The sequence below is a fragment of the Mycteria americana genome, chromosome 2 (genome assembly GCF_035582795.1).
Source record: "Mycteria americana isolate JAX WOST 10 ecotype Jacksonville Zoo and Gardens chromosome 2, USCA_MyAme_1.0, whole genome shotgun sequence".
Taxonomy (NCBI): domain Eukaryota; kingdom Metazoa; phylum Chordata; class Aves; order Ciconiiformes; family Ciconiidae; genus Mycteria; species Mycteria americana.
The window spans coordinates 82,705,088-82,725,004 of NC_134366.1; the positions used below are offsets into that span (position 1 = coordinate 82,705,088).

A 19,917-nucleotide genomic window follows, 5' to 3' on the forward strand; every position below is an offset into this window, starting at 1 on the left:
GAGAGTCCGGGGGGGTTATGGGAAGTAAAACACTAACCAAGCAAGTTATCAGTTACTTGATTTCCCCCCTTATTAAAAACACCTTCACCAGCAGTATCTCTTTCACGCAAAGCGTTGATCTTCCAAGCCAAGGCAGCCCAGCCAGTCTTTCTGCCTCCCCCCTCCAGGTGGAGAGCTTTGCCGTGCCACCGCTGCACAGCCCCGCATGCAACCGGGGAAGAGGGAGAGTGCATTGCTACTGCATCACCCGCCTGTCAGAGACAAGATTATACTCTCCATTAAGTATCTGTGCTGGTCCATGCTGCAAAGAAAAATCAAGATAGAGAAACGGAGGGTACTCTCTGCTAATGTTCACAGCAACATGAAATAAAGTGCTACAAAAGGAGAAGAGCCATTATGGGACTTCTGGGTCAACAGCCTCCTGTCACTGGCAAGGAAAAAGGGGAAACAGTGCTCTGCTTTCAGATTTTAGATTTGGACTTTCTTCTTCTCCCTGAACCACTCTGCTCTCCCCCTCCTTAGCAACAATTTCTCATCTTGCTCGTATCACCACACACAGTTTCTTTTCCCATCACAAAGATAGGACAGAAACTTGACAAAACTTCCCATGCCCATCTCAAACTTCACTGCATTTGACATCAGTTTCAAATAACGGAGGAAGAAGTACAGAGCTGACCCACTCCTCATCAAACTCCATTCCCAAGAGGCCTGGGCACCCAACAAGGTCCTCTCGCAGGTGTCCAGAACAGCAGCACTCCTTGAAAGTGTTTAAGGAAGAGACCTAAAGTACCTTCTCTCTCTATAGAAAGTCCCATTACTTATTAAACCAGTAAATATTACTCACTACAAAGTTCAACCACCAATGTTCATACCTTGTCATGAGGAATTCACAGGGAACAGTTTAAAAGTGGAAGCCTAAGGCAAGTCAGGTACAGCTGAGGTACTGAGAATGATGACCAAATCACGGTAACAAAACAACCAAGGAATCAAGTCAGAATTTGATTTAATAACCACCGATATAGAACTGATGATGCATAGTAACAATATTTATCTTCAAGCAGCTTGTGGTCTTTCACCTTTAACCATTACTTCAGGAGTATCAGGTTTATTCACAACATACTGCAATGCCTAGACAAAGCAATTCATTTATTTAAACCCGTAAGCAAGCCTTCTTGAAAAATACTTACTCTGTTCGTGAACAGCATGCAGTTTCACTCTGGCATGCTTCCACTGAAAGGGGCCATCCTACCTTTATCCTCCATTCCCACTGCCAGCTATATATTCCTGTCATTTTCCCAGCACTAGTACCTGTGTGGCCAACCAAGGTCAACCACAGCTAAAGACCAACCAGAAAACCCTGAAAGAAGGTTTTCAGCTGGAGCAGATTTTAGGAGTCCTCATCTTTTCCTAGCTCTTAGTTTAATAGCAACCTCCAGCATTAAACACAAATAATCTTCCATTCCCTGCCCTAGACACCCTCTTGCATCATCTGTCTCTCATCAGCTGAGGATTTTGATTTGCTGGGATTGACAGCAGCAATGCTGATAGAGCCATTGGAACAACCTGAACCAGAAGGCAGCAGAACCAGAAACTTGACCTTTATGATTTCTCCTCCTCACTCGCTAGTCATGTCCCCCCCCATCCCCAACATTTCCACTGGATTAGTCAGCCTTTTTCCATGCAATTAATGAACTAAGTGTGGCTAAATGTATTAACAAAGACAGCAATATGTTAGGAGTGTTAGTTCTGCAAGGCTGGTCTCCATGCTAATTAAGCCATTCCTCCTATGAAATCTCTTGAAAGCCTAATAACAACTTTCAGCTAAATCCAGATCAAATACTTCATTACCTGAACTATTTAAAGGTGCAACTATATACACATGCATGCTACAGTATCTGATACATCTTTGAAATCCATATTAAAGCATTATCATTTGCAAATAAACCTCACGTGCATTTTTCAGATGTCAACAAGCTCAGGTACAGACGGGGAGAAAGAGAAGTGTATCAGTACCATACCGCGTCTGCTACCCATGTTTCAACAGCAGTCCCAAAGAGGTTATAAATGGAGTTGAACAAAGACTTGTTTGCTTTATAGATGCCAGGAGCCACACACAGAAAATTGCTCACTTCTGAAACATTACTCTCAGTTCAGTTTCTCCAGAGGTCGAGATAATTATGTCCTGGTGTATTATTGCATTAACCAGCACTACCTGGTAGAGGCAATGTGCCAGTCCTCAGCTGCTTTAAAACGGGGCTCGGTGATAACCATACGAGAGAACAACAGGTTTTACAGTTCACTCATAGAGGGTGTTTCTCCAAGCTGTCTGAGGAGTGACTATAGGCACCTAAGCTGTTCCAGATTCACGTTCTGTACACAGTCACTCCTTTGTCCTCCCAACCCCACCACGCACACCAGACCCAAGGGGGAGCAACAGAAAGCCCTGCAAGGGGAACTCTGCCTTCCGTCATCCACTCTGCTAAAAGCATGCTATGTCCATACATACACCCAGCGACAGCTGAGGAAACCTTTTACTACTGCATTCAGTTTTCCTTGCTGGTATCTGAAACAGAAACATTCAGGCTTTTCTTCACAGTTTTGCTACACCTGGTATTCCCTCGAAGAGGGTAATGCTGCAGCTACCCCTCCTACGCTGTCCTGCCAGCCCAGCAGTAATGGCAGACCAGTAAAACAGAGAGATCAGTATTTTTTCCGAGGAGACTGACAACAGAAACATCATATCAAGTGAGGCTGCCCACTACCACAGGCAAGCCAGTTTCTCTTTCTGCTTTTCCCCCCAACACAAAGCTGCACTTGAAGAATTAAAAGTAATGAACATTTTCAACATATGGATTTTTATGACCAAAAACCTCAAAAGGAAAAAAAGAGTCAAAAGGTCTCTCTGCAAAAATTAATCCTGGAATTAACGTGATTCATTTGAAAACTTACCAAGTGTTGTCTTATAAGAGTTATTATACACGAACACCTGTAAGGAGCCAGCTATTAATAGCACCAATGAAACTGTCGTACAAAAACAAAGAAGTGCTACTTGTGGCACTGTGATTAAGGCTGTGTCAGCAGTTTGATTTTCATGACTTTAACACCCAGCTGTAAAAACGGCCTTCAGTAGAAGCAAGCATATTGCGCCTGTATCCATAGGGAGCACTGTTTCTGTTTTCACTGGGTAAAATGCAAGAGTCAACTATATTTTAATACATAATCTCCGACTAGTAAAATCCAGAATTTGCAAGTCGTTTTTGAATATAATCATTGCCAAACAGGACTACACCTTAAAAGACAAGTTTGGTAAATAGTGCAAGACAGAAACTTGGTAGAGCACAAGAAACTGAGAAATAAGAGTGTGTGATTTTTCTATTTTGGCATACGTTCTTCAAGTATTAGAGGTATACCAACGAAAATGTGGGCTAATATACAGTTCACAGCTATAGATCTTTATAACCTGGCCACCATTTGCTTAAATATAGAACGGCATTAACAGATTTATGTTTGAAAAAGCACCATTTGAGATTCTTCAAGCAAGGAAACCTGTAACCGAATAATAAGCAGTAAGTGATTAGCCCTGTGCATGCACAAAATTAAAAGCCCCACTTATGCTGACACAGGACCCATGTCTGTCCCAAACAAGCATGAAAAATGCAGCATTTCAATCAAACGTGTGCTAGCGATATACTACTGAAGAGGTCCTGCAATAAAAGAGCATCTTCTTTTAAATAAAAAGCAGAGTCAAACGACAAACAGAATGTGACCAGAATCCAAAAGAACTCCTCCTTCCCAGCGTGTTTTGATGCATCAGGCATACTGCAGGGGTTCTAGATTTTATTCTATTTAGCTATTAAGTTTAATTACGACAAATATTACAGACTAGCTTAGAAGGCTAGCACCCTTGACTGCCTCAGTGTGGAAAAGCTGTAATGTCTCTTAGTTGTAATATTGAGTAAGATAATTTAATTAAACACTGAATTTTAATAATCCGATTCCCCACCACCACCACTAATATATAAACAGAGCTATGTTTCTTTCACATACATAATGCCAAAGGCAGTACAGTCCTACTGTAAAGACAGAAACAAGAGTAGATTTTCCTCCTGGCCTTTCCTACATCTGTTCCCCTTATCCCACATTAAAATGAAGCCTCCTCATTAAGATAATCAGAGGAACATGTGAAACTAGAAAGATTTAAAGGCAACACACCTGACAAATTCTGTAGATTTACAAACCCTCCCCTCCTCCATCTTTCCCTTAGTCCCAAACATGCCAGAGGGAAAGCTGAACACACACACACACAAAATGTTAAACTAAAGGGAAAAACCCCTAATCTGAACTGCTAAGAGTAATCTTATCAACCTTATTGAGAGGTGGTGGCTTCTTTTAAAAAAAAAAAATTTGAGTTGATAACCGATGCCATTCCCATAAGTTCAAATTATTTCTTAGTGAAAGGAATTAAAAAAAAAAAGTCATCACCCCCACTGAAAGTCAAGAACTGGTCAGGATCAAACTGGTGACATTATTTCATGCAGCATATTGAATCGCTCACAAGATGTCAGACCTTCATTAAGAATGTGGGCTTGTACTTCCTTCAAAAGAATCTCTCTTTAATTGATTTTTGGCTACCCTTTCCCTTTTCCTACCATCCAGGGCTATAAACTGGCCCCATCCTGTCCTTCAACACACACAGGCCATACAGTAGGTGCCAACATTTGTAAGTAATTATAGGGAGGTTTTACAAGGGGAACATGGACAGTCATTAGCTTACACTGAAATGCCACAGTCTCAGTGAACCAATAGACAAAAATACCTGAACTCTCCAGAGAGTTTTGGAAGCAAAACCATTACATTTTTGGCTGGAAGCATGGTTTAACATCAAAGTCACAGTATACACGTGATAGACAGCAACGTAAGACACATCATTGAAGCCAAGCAAGGTGGAAATCAAACACGCTAGTCAGCCCCTCAAATAGAAAGACTGGAAGGTCAGGGATGGCGAGGACAGCAGCGGCAATGCAGCTGCAGTGGTGTGCGGAGGGTGCTCAGGAGGCAGGCAGTGATTTGGGAGCACTGTTCCTCTTCAGATCAACTCCAAAGCAGCAGTCTCACAGGAGCAGTACCTGTAAAAGCACTCAGTCCCCATTCCTTTAACTGCATATACACACATTTACTGCACAATATGCCCTTCTTACTAGACGAAACAAAACAAGTAATCAAGCTCTGTCACCTTTGCTTATCTTAGAGTGCTTCAGATAAAATAAATGCTTCCTCATTGCAAGATGAAGTGCTACTCAGGACAACACAGGCATAAGCCCCATCAGGCAGCCACCCTAAGCACCTTCTACAGTCAGCGGAGCAGATATGCATGTAGCCAATACAATTCACAGTGCCAGTCTTCTTATCCCAAGGTAGGCACCTGCGTTTGCTCAAACAAGCCTGGGCTCTCAATCAGCTAGAGGGTTCTCACTCACCAAAACAGCTGCCTAGACAACTTGCTCAGGTGTAGAAACAGTTAAGCAAGAAGGTTCCCACCTGAGATGACAGAATCCATCACCAGTAACACAGGCTCATACAAAGGAAATTAAAAGGCTTCAACTAATTAGTGAAAGTTCACCATCACATTTTGAAGTCACACCAAGTAATTCCAAGAAACTCAACCTATTTAACCAGTGTCAAGAGTAAGCCATATGTCCGCCACTGCAACTACTAGTTACATTAACTGGTGGGGAAGTTGTATATTTCAAATGCATGTGCACACCCATTTCCTGCTTTACACACCTTCGTGTAAACTAAAAATAACCTAAACTATCATTTTACAGTTCATTCAATTTATCAAAATCAAACCCACAGCATTATTGCTTCGAGAATTTTAGTAGTCTTAAGGTTCTGTTTGTTTTCAATTTGCCAAGTCTGTGTTACACTTCCCTTTAATTGATCAAGACAACAGATAGATGTGAGATCCTGGGATATGATTAAAACTGACAGAGTTTGTTTGTGACAGAGCTGAATTGCACTGTAAAAGGAATTAGCAGTCAGTATTTCCCCATCTGAGTTACTTTCCAATTTTAAGAAAGTCCGATGTCTCATACTGTTTAAACAAGAAAAGCAACAGACAATATAATGATTTGAAATTCTACCTACACTTCACAAATCAAAAAAATCATAGCATAATAACACATTTCCACAAAGGTATTTTTTATAACATGACTAAATAGTGATCCAACATAACTGCAAGAATATGAAAGTACAAAGATATTACCAACAGAAATACAGCAAGTGTCATTTTGGAGTCATGGTTAGTATTAAGACTCCTATTTCACTCTTGAATAACCAAGAACTCTCAAATTAGAAAAAAAACCTCTTCCCATTTTAAAATGCAGAAAAAGAGGACTGAAACAGTTGCACTATATATTCAACTATAAATGGCTGCAATAAGAACATGAGAAGATTTAATGTATATCAGGTGACCTTTAGAATTTTAAGAAATCAAATACATGAAGCAAAACCACACAGTTGTAAGTTTTCCGTCTCAGATCAGCTGCAAGTATGACTTTTTCCCTAAAATGGGCTGGTGAGGGCATAAACTGAAGTTTAACTCTTAGTCTCTATGACTTCCTTGCCTTCACATCTTCAAGAAGAATTCTCCAATTTTATTTCACCTTCAAAAATAAAATGATGTATGCTACCGAGGCTGCAGACCTACAACCACAGAGCCCTCGCTGCTGTTCAAAGGCCAGCCAGATTCTGAAACTGCTTCCAGCATCACTGCAAACATGGAGGGGAAAATAACTCAACAATTTGTAAGCAAAGAGGCCGTGAAGTTCTGCTGGTACAGACCAGTCCTGGGCTTCAGCAGAGCAACACTTGACAAGTTAACAGCCAGATCACCACCACCAAAGAAGCTTCTGGGTTGTGTCTTCTTAAGCATTCCCATGGAACACAGATACCTCACAAAACCATCTAGGAGATGGTAGAATATAATATTCTGCATGCATGTCTGAAGAGCTCTGTACCCTTTTTATACTGTACATCTCGTAGGATTTTAATAGTACTTTAATTTCAGAAGCAAACAGCATGCTAAATTTTGGCAGGAATACATTGACAGACTACTACTGCATGATCATGGGAAAAGTTACACTGACATCAAAACCACAATTATTTAGTTGTATGAAATCCAGAAAGCCTAGCCAGAAATTCCAGCATTTCAAAAACAAACCTGTTCCACAGTAATGTTTACACTTTTAGAGAGCGGTGTCAATGGTAAAGAAGGCAAGGACACCAACCAGCAGCCAAAGATAGAGTGGCTGTTCCTTATCTTTCTAAAAGAGAAATCGCAATCAAGAGCAAGCTACGGGTCATCACCAGTATCACTGATGAAGCCAGGCATTGCTAATGCACCCAAGAGATCCTGCACGCATGAAACTAATAGTAGGAAAAAAGCAAAATAACCGCACCCCATGACAGCACGCCTGCAATTTGACAAGCAGCAGCCTAAACAGTCAGCTGTTGTTTCCCAGTTCCAGAACAGCACCAACAGAAGCATACAGGTACAGACTACAGTAGCAGTAAGAAGGGACTGCAACACATCAAACCAGAAGCAAAGAAATCAGAAGCAGGGTACAGGGTATGTATAGGAGCAGTCAGGAGTATTCCCTGCCTGACTTAGGGTTTTATTTCTTTCTAGACATATATACCATTCTACACACCTTGGGAAAGGCTTATTTCCATTCCTGAAATGGTAAATATGTTCAAGCTACTTCTGGCATGGGTTCAGATACTATAGGATACAAATAAGAGAATTGTCTACTCTTTTTCAAGTTGCTACATTTTTTCTGATTTTTGGGGGGTGTGGTGTGTGGTTTAAGGCTTCCATTGCAGTATGGTGACATACTACCCCAAAGTGCCCATGAACACACAAGAACAGTTACAGTAGACCTGACACCATGTCTATTACTACATGCTTCAGGGCTATCCTGGAAGGTGGAGCTTTAGAGATTGGTATGTGATATACATAACACATTCAAAGAACACCATCTCCTCAGGAACTTGGAATAGGAAAAATAGCCAAGAGGCACATATTCAATAGCTATTCACGTGTCAGATATGCAGCAGAGACAACATATCTTCTCATTACAGGAAAAGCACTCAACTAGACATTCAACATGGCAATTTTTTTCCTTCTGCATTAGATTTCACCACAGGCTGTAGGAATTCTTCTTTGAGAAGAATTTCCAAGCGGCAATAAAGGGGTCAAATGACAGATAAAGCAAAGCCCTGCAGAAACCTTTCATAAAATTTGACTGTATCTTACTATATTTAATAGTTAGTCAGATTTTTCCAGGACAAGCGTATTTTCTTCCTGTTATTTCAAAGGTGTTCCAGTACAGCAAATACAGCACAAGCTAGTTTATCTACTTGGAAACTCTGCAAAAAGCCAAGATCTGTGGCATCCCACACCCAAGGCAAGTACATTTTTATGGCCAACATACCTGTTGGATCACTGTACTTAGCTCAGCATCACTACAAAGGTGTTGGGATATTGTCAACTTCTAACTGACCAATTTGACTGCATGATGCAAGCTGTACCATTATTCAATGCAATAGAGTTGTCTCAGGGTACAGTATCAAATGCTCTTCAATGGTACTTATCACTGAACTGACTGCAACCAGATCATAAAGTCAACTGACATGTCCTTAGACTTAATTTGCTTAATGTCAGATGACATTGAGTTAAAGCAAAATTCATGTTTCCCATTTTTAAAAAAAAAAAAGTCTTTAACAAGAAATACTCCTGAAGAAGGAAGCCTGCCTTAGGTATACTAGTTTGTGTGTATTTGTGAATAAGTGAAAAGAAAAATTGTTGCAACATTTCCATTGCCTATGAGGAAGTTCAGTTGCTTAATGACACATGTAAAAAGCACAGGTGACAACAGATAAACTAGTTGATATCAACTTGTTTGGCAGGCTTTACAAAAGCTTCATTATGGCTTTAGATTGTGAAGTCTGTGCACACCCTAGAAATGGAACAAGCTATAGGGACTTTCCAGTAATAGTTAGAGAAGACTGGAGAGAATTCCACTCTTTCACCTCACCTCCTATAGCTTGGCTTAATTGAAAATTTTGGACATAACTGTATCCCCCAGTTCATATACACATGACCCAAAGGAATTCCTTAGCTGAGGTCCTGAAAAAACAATCCGTGAATTCATATGAAAGAAGCAGGAGATGACAAAAATATTAAGAAAAAAAACTTTTATTTCGCTCATTTGGCTAAAAAGCAACCAAAGTAGCAAGAAGAGATTTAGAGTAAGAGAGAGCACACACCTGTGAGAGGAAATTAGACATCTATCACACTGCTGACTTGCTCTTGTGTCATTGTTCACCTAGTGCTTCAAGGAAGCCATGCTTTCCAAAATAAGCCTGAGTTGTGCTGCAACAGTGTAGGAGAAGCAGAGCTGACAAGTTTGTAAGAACAGATACTTAATCAGGACTCTACTTCACACCCAAAAGTCTGAAGAAGCTGGAATAAGGTTGCTAGAAATTGTCAAGAGAGAAAGTACTTCCTGCCTCCCATTACTCAGTCTCAGTACTCCTCAGAGAAATAAGGTGCGGGCAACAGGAAGCACCACTAGGATGAATATGGGTATCACAACTGCACTGAAAAACCTTTTATTCAGCTTCCTTGGATTACAGGAATCAGAGTGGTAACCTTTGATGTGTTCTTCACACAGGCCATCAGCAGGTTTAAGTACTCCATTTTCCTTGTCCTTCTGCATAGCTATCTATTTTCTAAGAAACTGACTCCCTTGTGCAGAAAGCTCAACAGCCAAAAGGATCTGAAAGAGACAATCAGAAGAGAAAAAAAGACCAAAACTTAGTGGGAGAGGATGAAGTCACAGGAAAAAGGTTTTCACAGGAGTTCTCTCTTCAGTTTGGATTGGCTATAGGTACATAGAGAAGAGATGCTTCAACTCTTTAAAAACTTGGGAAATAGAGAAATACAGGTTCTGTCTACACAGTCACCAATCTTCATTAAATTAAAAAACCCACAAACCAAAAAAAACCCAAGACTAAGCAAGTAGCATGCTGCTGGCAATGGGATATTCTGCTCTCCTTGTCCATTTGAGCAGCAGTGGCAATAGCCCCCTATGGCTATCCACAGCATCAGAAACTTTCATGAGAAATGTTGCTTGGAGGAAGTCAGCTTCCCAAACCCAAATTGGGTACCATGCTTCTATCTGTTTCATATCTTAGCACCATTAACATGAACTTTATAATTTTATTTTTCCTGGAACATTTTCAGTATTTTATCTACTTTCACAGCAGGTACATATCACAGTATACAGTACCTTATAATTCACTTGCTGTTCACAATGTTTTTCAATCCACATCCTGTACATATCCTGTTCAAACACAAGGAATCAGATTGCCTGCACTGGTCCTTGAGTTAATACCTGCTAGCTGAGCCAGGCTACCAGAACTTTCCTCTCCAGTAAGCAACTAGAGAATAGACTTCACTGGCAGTCACAAACACTGAGCAAAGCTGTGCAAAGATGGAAAGAAAAGAGGGAAGTTAATACATCAAGACACACATGAACTAATCCTGTATCAGTCATACTTTTTACCATTAATATCTTCTAGCTCACTTATGTTCAAACACCACCACTAACTGCACTATTCTGAAAGGCAATGGAATACAGCTAGGCTCCTCCGGGCAGGCACAGAGAGCAGCCAATGTCCTGGACTCCCAGTTCTTGGAGAAGAAAAAAGCCCTGCCAGTCTGCACATATTGTTATAGAGTATGAAACACAGATGAAAGTATAGCATTGGACCATGTACTTCTAGATTCCTTTGGTAAGAGGTCAATGCATTAGCTGAATTAGACTATCTAGTAACCTTCCTCCCTTCAAAGGGGGGGCCAAGACAATCAAAATTCAGGCATCTTTCTAAAAATAGGACCTCTGTTTTCAGATAATATTCTAGTCTCCCATTTCAGTATTTGTTATACTACTTTTAAATAAAATACCTCTTCCTCAAGAGTTTTGGATGAAACTTGATAGCAACGCTTCTTATTTATATCCTGTAAAGAAAACAACCTGGAATTATATTCTAGGCAAGCTTGGGTTTCATGCCACAGCCACTATTCATTTGCTGCAGTGTTTTCAACAAGCCTCTTACACCATCTTGTCACAAATTGCAGGTGTTCAACTTCTGATACTGTGGAGGACTCACAGAATCATACAAGTTTATCTTGGAAGGGACCTCTGTGGATCACCCAGTCCAAGATCCCTGCTCAAGCCAGGGTCAACTAGAGCAGGTTGCTCAGGGCCACGTCCACTGCAGTTTTGAATACCTCCAGGGACTCCACAACTTCTCTGGAGAGTCTGTTCCAGTCCTTGACCACCCTCATCATCTAAAACAAAACAACCACAAACAACCACACCCTCTCAAGTTTAAATGAGGTTTCTTGTATTTCACTTTGTGCCCAAATTAGTGTTCCTACATCTCTGCATCCTCAAACTAAGATAAGGATGTTCAACACATCTGAAATTCTCACTCAAGACAACTCTTGGCTACTCAGAGACAGCAATTGAAATAGAGTACCTGGTTTCAACCAAGACAATATTTGTTTAAATGAAAGGGCAGAAATACTAATATTTAGCTTTAGCCAGAACGAAGACAATATTTGTTTTAATGAAAAGGCAGCAATGCTAATATTTAGCTTTAGCCAGTTTCAGCAAAAACTATCCTTTTATTTCTATGCAGAAAAGCAATCTTTTGGATTTTTTCCTTCACCTGGCAAACCAATATCCTCTCTCTGGTACAACAGGCTATAATGTTTCTCTACATCTGCCTTCCAGGTATACACACGCTCCCCAGTGACAAAGATTCCCACCTCGCCACTTGATCACAATACTTAAAGAAGCTCTTCTGAAAAGTTTAACTGTTTCCTTTACAACTCTTCTCCAAGAAACAAAATTTTTAGCCACAGAGTATCAAAGAGTTTTATAGTCACACTCCATACCAGCTAGTCATTACTTTTTTTAAATACTAAGCAATGAGCCATGTTCTCTTATTACTGGTAGTCTGCCCCACAGAGTCTGTCTTGCTTGGTTTCTTTCTCAATAGCCAGGCTTAAAAAACAACTTAACCTCAATTCACAATAGCAACTGAGAAATCATGCTTTCTCAGTATCTTTTCCCCCCCCTCTCAATACAGTTAGCCTTTCTCAAACCATGAACTGTAACACCTGCATAAAACTTGCAGTACACATGTATAGGCATTTGGCATGTTACAAGAATAGCAGAGGCCGTAAGCAACTGATTGAACTTCTGACACCAGAAAGACAGAGGCAGATCCCATATTCTACTTACATCAACCAATTAAAGAGAATGTTCCTGTGTTTCTGCATGCACACTCACTTGTCAGTCATATTTACACTATCTTAGGGTTTGGTTGAAACTTCCGAGGCTGCTACCTTAAGTTTTGCAAAATATAGCAAAACTTGGCAGTCGAATTTGACGGAACTGCAGGCAAGGCAGCAGAAGCTGGTGCTAGTACTGCTGCTGTAAGAGCTCTCATAAGGCAGAAACACAACTGCTTTCTTCATCTACAATTTGCAATAGCCTCTGGCCATGTATTGACACCTGAGTTCTAGCACATTGCTTCATTCAAAACTGAGCTTTGTAAGTGCCTGTTGAATGATCTTGGTCTACAAACTCTTACCTTACTGTCTCTCCAGGTAAAGCAGGACAGCACCACACACAAGATAGACATTATTCACTGCTCATAATCCAGTGACTGAGGGGGAAAAGTAGAAACATCAACATATAACCTCATAGTTAGACTCAGCCAGAGTATTTCTTGGTATTTCTCCAAGAAGTCAAATATCTAAATACTCTTAAAAGCATCAGCGTACAGAAAGACAATCACAATTTCCAGAAAGATATTTAAATGCAACTTTAACAGACATTTAGCCACAGCGCCTAGAAAACAATGCTGTCAAAAAGTACTGCTTTAGTAGCTTCCCCAAATAAGAGACAAGACATATCTGTATATCTAGAATTAAATTTGTTAGTTATTCTGGTATTTGATCCAAAACTCCCATTTTTACAGAGTAATTCTTCAAGGTATCAAAGTTTGAAAAGTCCAGCACATCTATTTTGCATTGTGAAAACACTCTTCCAACAAGAGTCACATTCTAGTTTTGTAAAAAAATATTTTCAGTTTAATACACACAACAGGTGTGTTTCATTTGAAATACTTTTCCTTAAGTGAATAAAAAAGTGCTATGCATTACTCACAAGTAGCCTACAAGAAGGTCAATACCTACATGACACTTCAGAAATGTTTTATCCATCCAAGCATAGCAATTGCCTCGCTCTGGAAGTCATTTTAGCAAAACGTGGAGCTTTAGTGAAGCATGGTTCATCCCACTGCTGTGGTGTGAGAAAGAAGATAAGGCAAATCTCAATACTGCAGAAGGAGTATACAACACCACTGGCTATGTCCTTAGTCTCTTATCAGTAATGCAAGTGCTAGAACGATACTGATTTCACCCTAACCCCATGGGTAAACGCAGAATTTGTAGAGGTTCATTTATCTGCTTTGATTTCATAGACACTAAGGTCCAGCCCTTGCAGCCAAAATGCTGTTTAAGTCCTGATCATACAATTATGGAATCTCCTATGGTTTTCTCCTTTGTGGCTTCACCATGCATATTGTAAACTCCTCCTGTTATTTGGCCAAATGTCACAAAATCACCTTCCTATCAGCACACATGCACCCTTGCAGAGACCTGTCCTTTTAACATCTTGTATCTAAAAGAGAAGGAAGCCACATGAACTGGTTTTGTTAACTGGTGCAGTAAGCTGGCACATGGCACAAGCCTCCAGTCACTTGCTGTACAGAACTTGTGCAGGCAGCCCATCCTCTTCTGTCATCCTGTAAAGTCTTATGAACCCCATTAGAAGTCCATATATCAGAAGTTACAGCTGTGCCATATCTCCATGATATATTTCAGTTAAAAGCTGCATCGTCAGTCAGTTGCCCCATTGTCAAAATATAGCCCTACCTGAGCTCAACTCTTTCTCCACCATAGCAGAAAGAAAATCCCATCTTTTGTCAGTGGAAAAGATGGACAATCCAGATGTTCACCACTATACAGAAGTTCTGAAAAATAAAATGAGTTGTCCGATTTCAACACTATAATTAAGCACACTTGCTGTGGCATCATGTCAACTCAGGAAGGGCTGCTACAGTTCAAGTAGCACCTTGCTTGGCCCAAGAATACTCTGAAGACAAAAGCACAACTCCACATTTACCTAAAATTGTCACGGCCGTTAGCTCAATACTTATCTCCCACCTACGCTTGTTCCAGGAACAGGGCACTACAGGGTCTTAGTTGAGCAAATACTCTCAGAGTATACTGGCTACGTGCAAACAAAAGCAGGTTCCTTATGCAATGCAACTGTGCCAACTCACTTTTAAAAGAAATTCACTGTAGCAGAAGGGGCCCAGTTTAAATAAGGGGAGTTTAGCATTCAATTCTGTTCTATGCCTTCCTCAGTCTGAAGGGATCCAAGCCTTTATCTCCCACCCTGAAAGAGCACAAGTTCCAAGTAACTACCTGGGAAAGACAAAGCCTGAGCTCTAGCTTCCACTTCAGCATATTTGTACATTTTACACATGGTAATTAAGTTTAAAAACAGATGGCACTAGGTCTTCCTCCCAGGAGGCGGGACATGAAAGTCTGTCTATTCTCAGATAAGAAACAGAATCCAGGTCTCCCATTTCTGGGTGAGGCCTCTCCAAATAAAATGAAAGCTATTACATAAAAATAAAGAAAGGAAGTGAAAGAGGGGCAAGGAACAAGTACTACAGTGACTTTCTTTAAAGTTCATCTAAGAAAAGAGGACAAGGATTTCTAGCGGCAGATCTCAAAATGATGAGGACTACAGGACTCCAAAAGAGGCCACTCTCAACACAAAACTTCCATCCTAAGCCAAGACTTGGTACAGTCTTGTCACTAAGGCACTCAACCTCACTGGCTAACTTTCAGGTATCCCAGGCCTTTACCAGCTCTGGTTCTCCACACATTCCAATGCTAAATATGCCCAACAAAGGTTAAATTGAGATGGAAGAGCTGCTTTGAAAATAGAGAAAAATAACAGAGAACACAGTACTGAAAGAATAAGGGCATTGTAGCTACAGGCCTCTAACTTACTATCTTTGATGAAGAGAAACGTACTTCTGTCAACAAACTGGAAGACTGCTCACACGGCACCAAAGTAGTCCTTGGGAAAGCTCTGACTGTGCTCTTGCTAAAAATAAACACCAAGCAAAAGTGTTAGTATACACAGATTATTAGTTTTTCCTCTTCTCAGACATAGGTATATCTCCTTGTCAGATAGCCACTTGGAGGTGTTTCCTCAGCCCGCTACTGGCAGACAGCTGCTAACCCATGGGAAGAGCGCACACCAAAAAGTGTCGTAAGACCACACAAGAACAGACGTAATGAGGTAAAACACAAACAGCAGGTGAACGTTCAAAGCGTAGTGCAGGTTCTCTTGGATAACAGATGAAACCTGCTATGACACTATACTGTCTCTGGATTTACTCCCTCACAAAAGGTCAGGTGGTTTTTCTACTATTAAAAAAAAAGAGCATTGATTAACATTGTCTCAGAGTGAAAGAGCAACATGTTTGTTTTGACATGTACTTTTCCACAATGCTCATGGCCTTCTAAACAATCCACAACAGCACCTCACAAGTGGATCTGCAAACATACCAGGACAAGTCACAGTTGAAGGGGGAAAAAGTTCTTCCATGTATGAAGCCATCACTGATTAAGTGCAAGCCATAAAGGAAAAAAGCTGTTCCACTGGTATTCCAAGATGAGCATTAATGCTTACTATACAACATTACCTACTTAACAGGTTTTACCAATCACAGAAGATACGCGCTCCGAGCAGAAGTCATTCAGCATGTTCCAAGAGATAAGCAATGTGCAATCAGAGCAGTTTTTTCCAGGCAGTGGGCAACATCTACCTTGCTAATGAGGTGTTCCTCAAATATGACTAAGCATGTCTAGGACAGCTTTCATTTAGCACCACTTGCCAGCAAAGACACAACAATGCAGACCTCTGTGTGGACAAACGATCCAACCAAATATCCAAGTTGCCTGTTGGGAGTGTAGCAGTAAAAGCTACAAACTGCATACATCAACACTCCTGCAGGTCTCACCAGGTTAAAACTCACCACCGGCACATCTTTTTTCACAGTGCAGAAGTTGCTCCAAGGGAAACTGCGATTTTTCTTCCCATGCCACCTTTCTCCTGCACCTTCTGCTCAAAGCACCAGGACTCTGAGAGCATCATTATCCCTATGAGTAATACAGCCAAAAAAATTGGAGACTGCAATGAACGCACATAAAGACAAAACAAGCAGCCTGGGGAGATGCTTTTGTCATCCATTCAGGTCTGGGTATAAAGCAAGTACTGACTGTAAATGCATAGCTGCCCAGTATGTCAAAGAGACAGGTAACAAAGAGGCCCTCTGCGTGACAAGCCTGCTCAGATCAAACCGGACTGCAGGCTGCCTCACACCTGCACTGGTACCACTGCACAGCTGCCTTCACCACTTCAGACCATCAGGATGAAGGGTCCCAGCACTGGCTCCTTGTACTGCCTTTTCTAGGTGTGGCTCCTTTCTCATTGATGCTCGCTTCACACCTCATCTCAGTACAGGCTTAGCCGATTTCTTAGGAATTCCTGGTAAAGGTTACCACAAGAGAGTCCAAAGCCAAGATATAGAAGTGATGCACCCCCCTCACACACACCGAGTGAAAGACACCTCAAACCCCCAGGCAAGCAAGCCCTCGCCACACGTGGGTGAGGCCAGAGGAGCCTTTTACCTCGGGGCGGTCTGTCTGTCTCTGAACCAGCTGTGGCTGTCAGAGGGAGCTTCTGCACGCTGCAGAGCTGCCGGGACGAACTGTGAGGGGAAGCGGGCACCGGGCACGGGGACAGCCGCCCCGTTACAAGGTGCTTTAGGGACTGGGAGCGCACCCCGGGTGACGTGCCCCCGAGGGCCCGGGAGGGAGGGAGGGCCGCCGCTGCCTGCAAACGCGCCCGGCAGCCCCACGCCAAGCCCTCCGCCGCCACCGCTCCCACGCACGGCCTCAGCCACGGCTGCCTACGGGCGCCTCACGGCGGGTCTCCCCCCTCCCCCACTCCGCCGCCGGGAGCCCCGCGAGACCCGGCCCCCGCGCGGGGAAAGCCCGCGAACGAGGGGAGCCCCCACCGTTACCTGTCCGGTGATGCCGGTGATGAGAGCCACCTTCCTGCCGTTCACCTCTTCGCCGTCGTCTGCCGGTGCCGCGGCGCAGGCACACGCCTCCTCCGCCGCCGGCTGTGCCGCCATCCTCCCAGCGGCGGCGGGCGCGGCCCAGGTGCGGAGATAGCCCGGGGTGGAGGCGCGGCCGCGGGGGCAGGCTCGCGGCGCTGGGGGCGGGCACGGAGGGGAGGACGCCTACCGCCCCGAGCGCGGCTCGCACATGGGTTGCCGCCGCCTGGGGACTACCTCTGCTGCTCCCGCCGCCGCCGCCGCATTTCCGCGCTCGCTGCCCGCCGGCGCTCCCGTCCTGTCCCGCCCCGCCCGCCGCAGGTGCAGCCCCGCCGCTGCCGCCGGCCCAGCCCCCGCGCAGGCGCGCACCCGTCAGGCAGCCCGGGCTCGCGCTCCGCTTTAGCCGCCCCTCCCCGCGTCTCGCCCCGCCCCTCTCGGCCCCGCAGCCAATCAGGAGCCCCGGCACTTCCTTAAAGGCACAGGACACGCGGCTCGCCGGCCGGCAGTGTCGGCGCGCCGGGGCCGAAGGCGGGCGCGGTGATTGGCTGAGAGCGGGGGGGGCGTGGCCTGCGCGGCTGCCGCCGCGGAGTAGCGGAGCCCCCGACTTCCTGACCGCGTGTCGGGGAGGAGGATGCGGCGGCGGCGCCACGTGAGAAGCGCGGAGCGGGCCGCGGACCCGCCCCCCCGGGCGCCGGCGGAACGGAGCGCACAGCGCCCCCTGCGGTGTGGAGGAGCGGGCGGCGGCGCTGGCGGCACCGGGTAGTGCGGATCAACGACCGTAGGCCCCCGCAAAGCCCCGGGGCCCATCGCCGGCCCTGCTGCCCGCCCCCGGGGCCTACCGGCTGTGTTAGACGTCGGAGATCAAACCCGGGAGTGCCCCAGCTGCAGCAGGCGGCTCCAGACCAACACTGACTCCCTATGAGGCAGAGGATCCTCCAGCCACCAGGGAGACGGAGCTGGTCCTCCTGGGCTTTCCCAGGAAAATAGTTGCGGAAAAAGTTGCGGAAATAGTTGTTTATGGATGGCCCAAAGGCTTCTGGAAAAGGGATTTCTAATAAATATTTCTTCTCCTGAGGAAACGCCGAATCAGCACCCTCTTTTACTGAGGCAGCGTGTCGCTGTGTCTACAAGGAAGAGGAGGCCTGCCCGTATTTTGCTGTTAATCCCTGAGGGCTGTCACACCAGTTTCCTCATTGGATGTGTGGATGGTGGGACCTCTGCGTATGCAGACAATCGTATGACTATAATTTTGCTATCATTATGGCTTATTACAGCGTGTGGTCAAAAATTAATTGGTGTCATTGAAAGCCCATAATATTAATATTAAATATATATATTAATATTATATGTATAAATATATATATTTTGAAAAGTCTGGGAGCATACTGCCTTTCAAGTGGAACTGTACTCTGAAATCCAGCTTTTTTGCACGCTGCTCCCCACGCTCTCAGTTTAAATCCCCTTGTTGCAGCCTCGTAGTCTGTGGTGGAATGGAGAAACTGTATTATGTCACAGTTGCTCAGCTGCAAGATGTCATCCCAATCCCACCGTTTCTGCATCTCGTTTCTGAAGCCTTTTCCCAGGCACATGCAGTTTTATAAAGTTGGCAACATTGGCTACTACTTCTGCAAACTGATTTAATTCCACTAGTGATCACTTTATGGGTGTACGATCTCAGATTTGAAGGAGGAGGGACACCACAAATAATATGAATGCCACCCTCTCAGTTTTAAAACTACACTGAAGACATTAAAAGACATCAAATTCTGAGAGTTTCAGGACTACGTACACCAGAAATTAGGCACAAAACTGACTTTTATTTAACAGTTTAGGATTTGAGATTAGACAGAGTTAGGAGCAAGCTTTCTGTATTTGCGTATTTATATAGATCATTCCCTCTCCTGCGAGGTCAGAGCTGCATAAAGCAATGCATACAACATTAAAAATTGTCTTTCATGTGGCGAGATAAGCTTGTCATTTCTAGCTTTCACTGGCAGTCCATTAAAGGTACTCCAAAGTAAAGCTTGCCTTCTTTCTGTGTTCTGCTCAGGAAAGCGGTGAGTAGAGCTGACCATGCAAGTCCTGAAGCTGGGCTAGAAAAAGAGCCCCCATCACTGGAGCCTCCATGTGCAGCTAAGAGGCTTTTTCTGGTCACTTTCTCCAAACAGAATTTCTCCAACCCCAGTTGTCCAATATCCCACAGGAACTATTTTTCAGATGTAGCATTTTACTTGGCTGTTACTCCCAAAAACACTCCACGCGAAGGGGGAAGCCTGTTCACACCTTTCATAACTCGTCTGATTAATCCAGTACATCAGTTGAATGACCATCTTGTCCTATGATTGTACCCTCAGGTGACAGGCACCTTGGGCTCTTCCCCTATGCAGAGCAATAGCTTTCCTTCCTACTCAGCACGTGCACTCTCGAGTGATTCAGAACAAAAGACTCTGCAATCTGTGTCACTTTTGCAAGGGGAGCATCTCAGCCAGACTGTGCTGAGAACACTTTAGCAGGGTTCATACTTGTATTTTTGGTCAATACTAATACTAGAAACAGGCAGATGAA

At 43.6% G+C, this 19,917-nt stretch overlaps 1 protein-coding gene and 1 long non-coding RNA gene across 7 annotated transcripts in view; both read right to left on the bottom strand.

Moving 5' to 3' along the window:
* GMDS (GDP-mannose 4,6-dehydratase) overlaps positions 1 to 17,710 on the bottom strand; it is a 430,384-nt gene extending 412,674 nt beyond the window's left edge. Inside the window, exon 1 of the mRNA XM_075493943.1 lies at positions 17,317 to 17,710. Coding sequence (XP_075350058.1) covers positions 17,317 to 17,430 — 114 coding nt within the window. The 5' untranslated portion in view covers positions 17,431 to 17,710. The remainder of the gene's footprint in view (positions 1 to 17,316) is intronic.
* LOC142405854 (uncharacterized) lies at positions 9,292 to 14,670 on the bottom strand. Of its 6 annotated transcripts, XR_012774366.1 has the most exons (8): positions 14,491 to 14,605; positions 14,081 to 14,178; positions 13,771 to 13,826; positions 13,340 to 13,445; positions 12,733 to 12,807; positions 11,033 to 11,086; positions 10,356 to 10,549; positions 9,292 to 9,842 (listed from the first exon to the last, which is right to left on the bottom strand). It is a non-coding gene; the product is annotated as an uncharacterized LOC142405854 (long non-coding RNA). The 6 variants fall into 6 exon arrangements; XR_012774368.1 differs by lacking the exons at positions 13,771 to 13,826; positions 14,491 to 14,605 and adding an exon at positions 14,636 to 14,670; XR_012774367.1 differs by lacking the exon at positions 13,771 to 13,826.
* Positions 17,711 to 19,917: the final 2,207 nt, after the last annotated feature.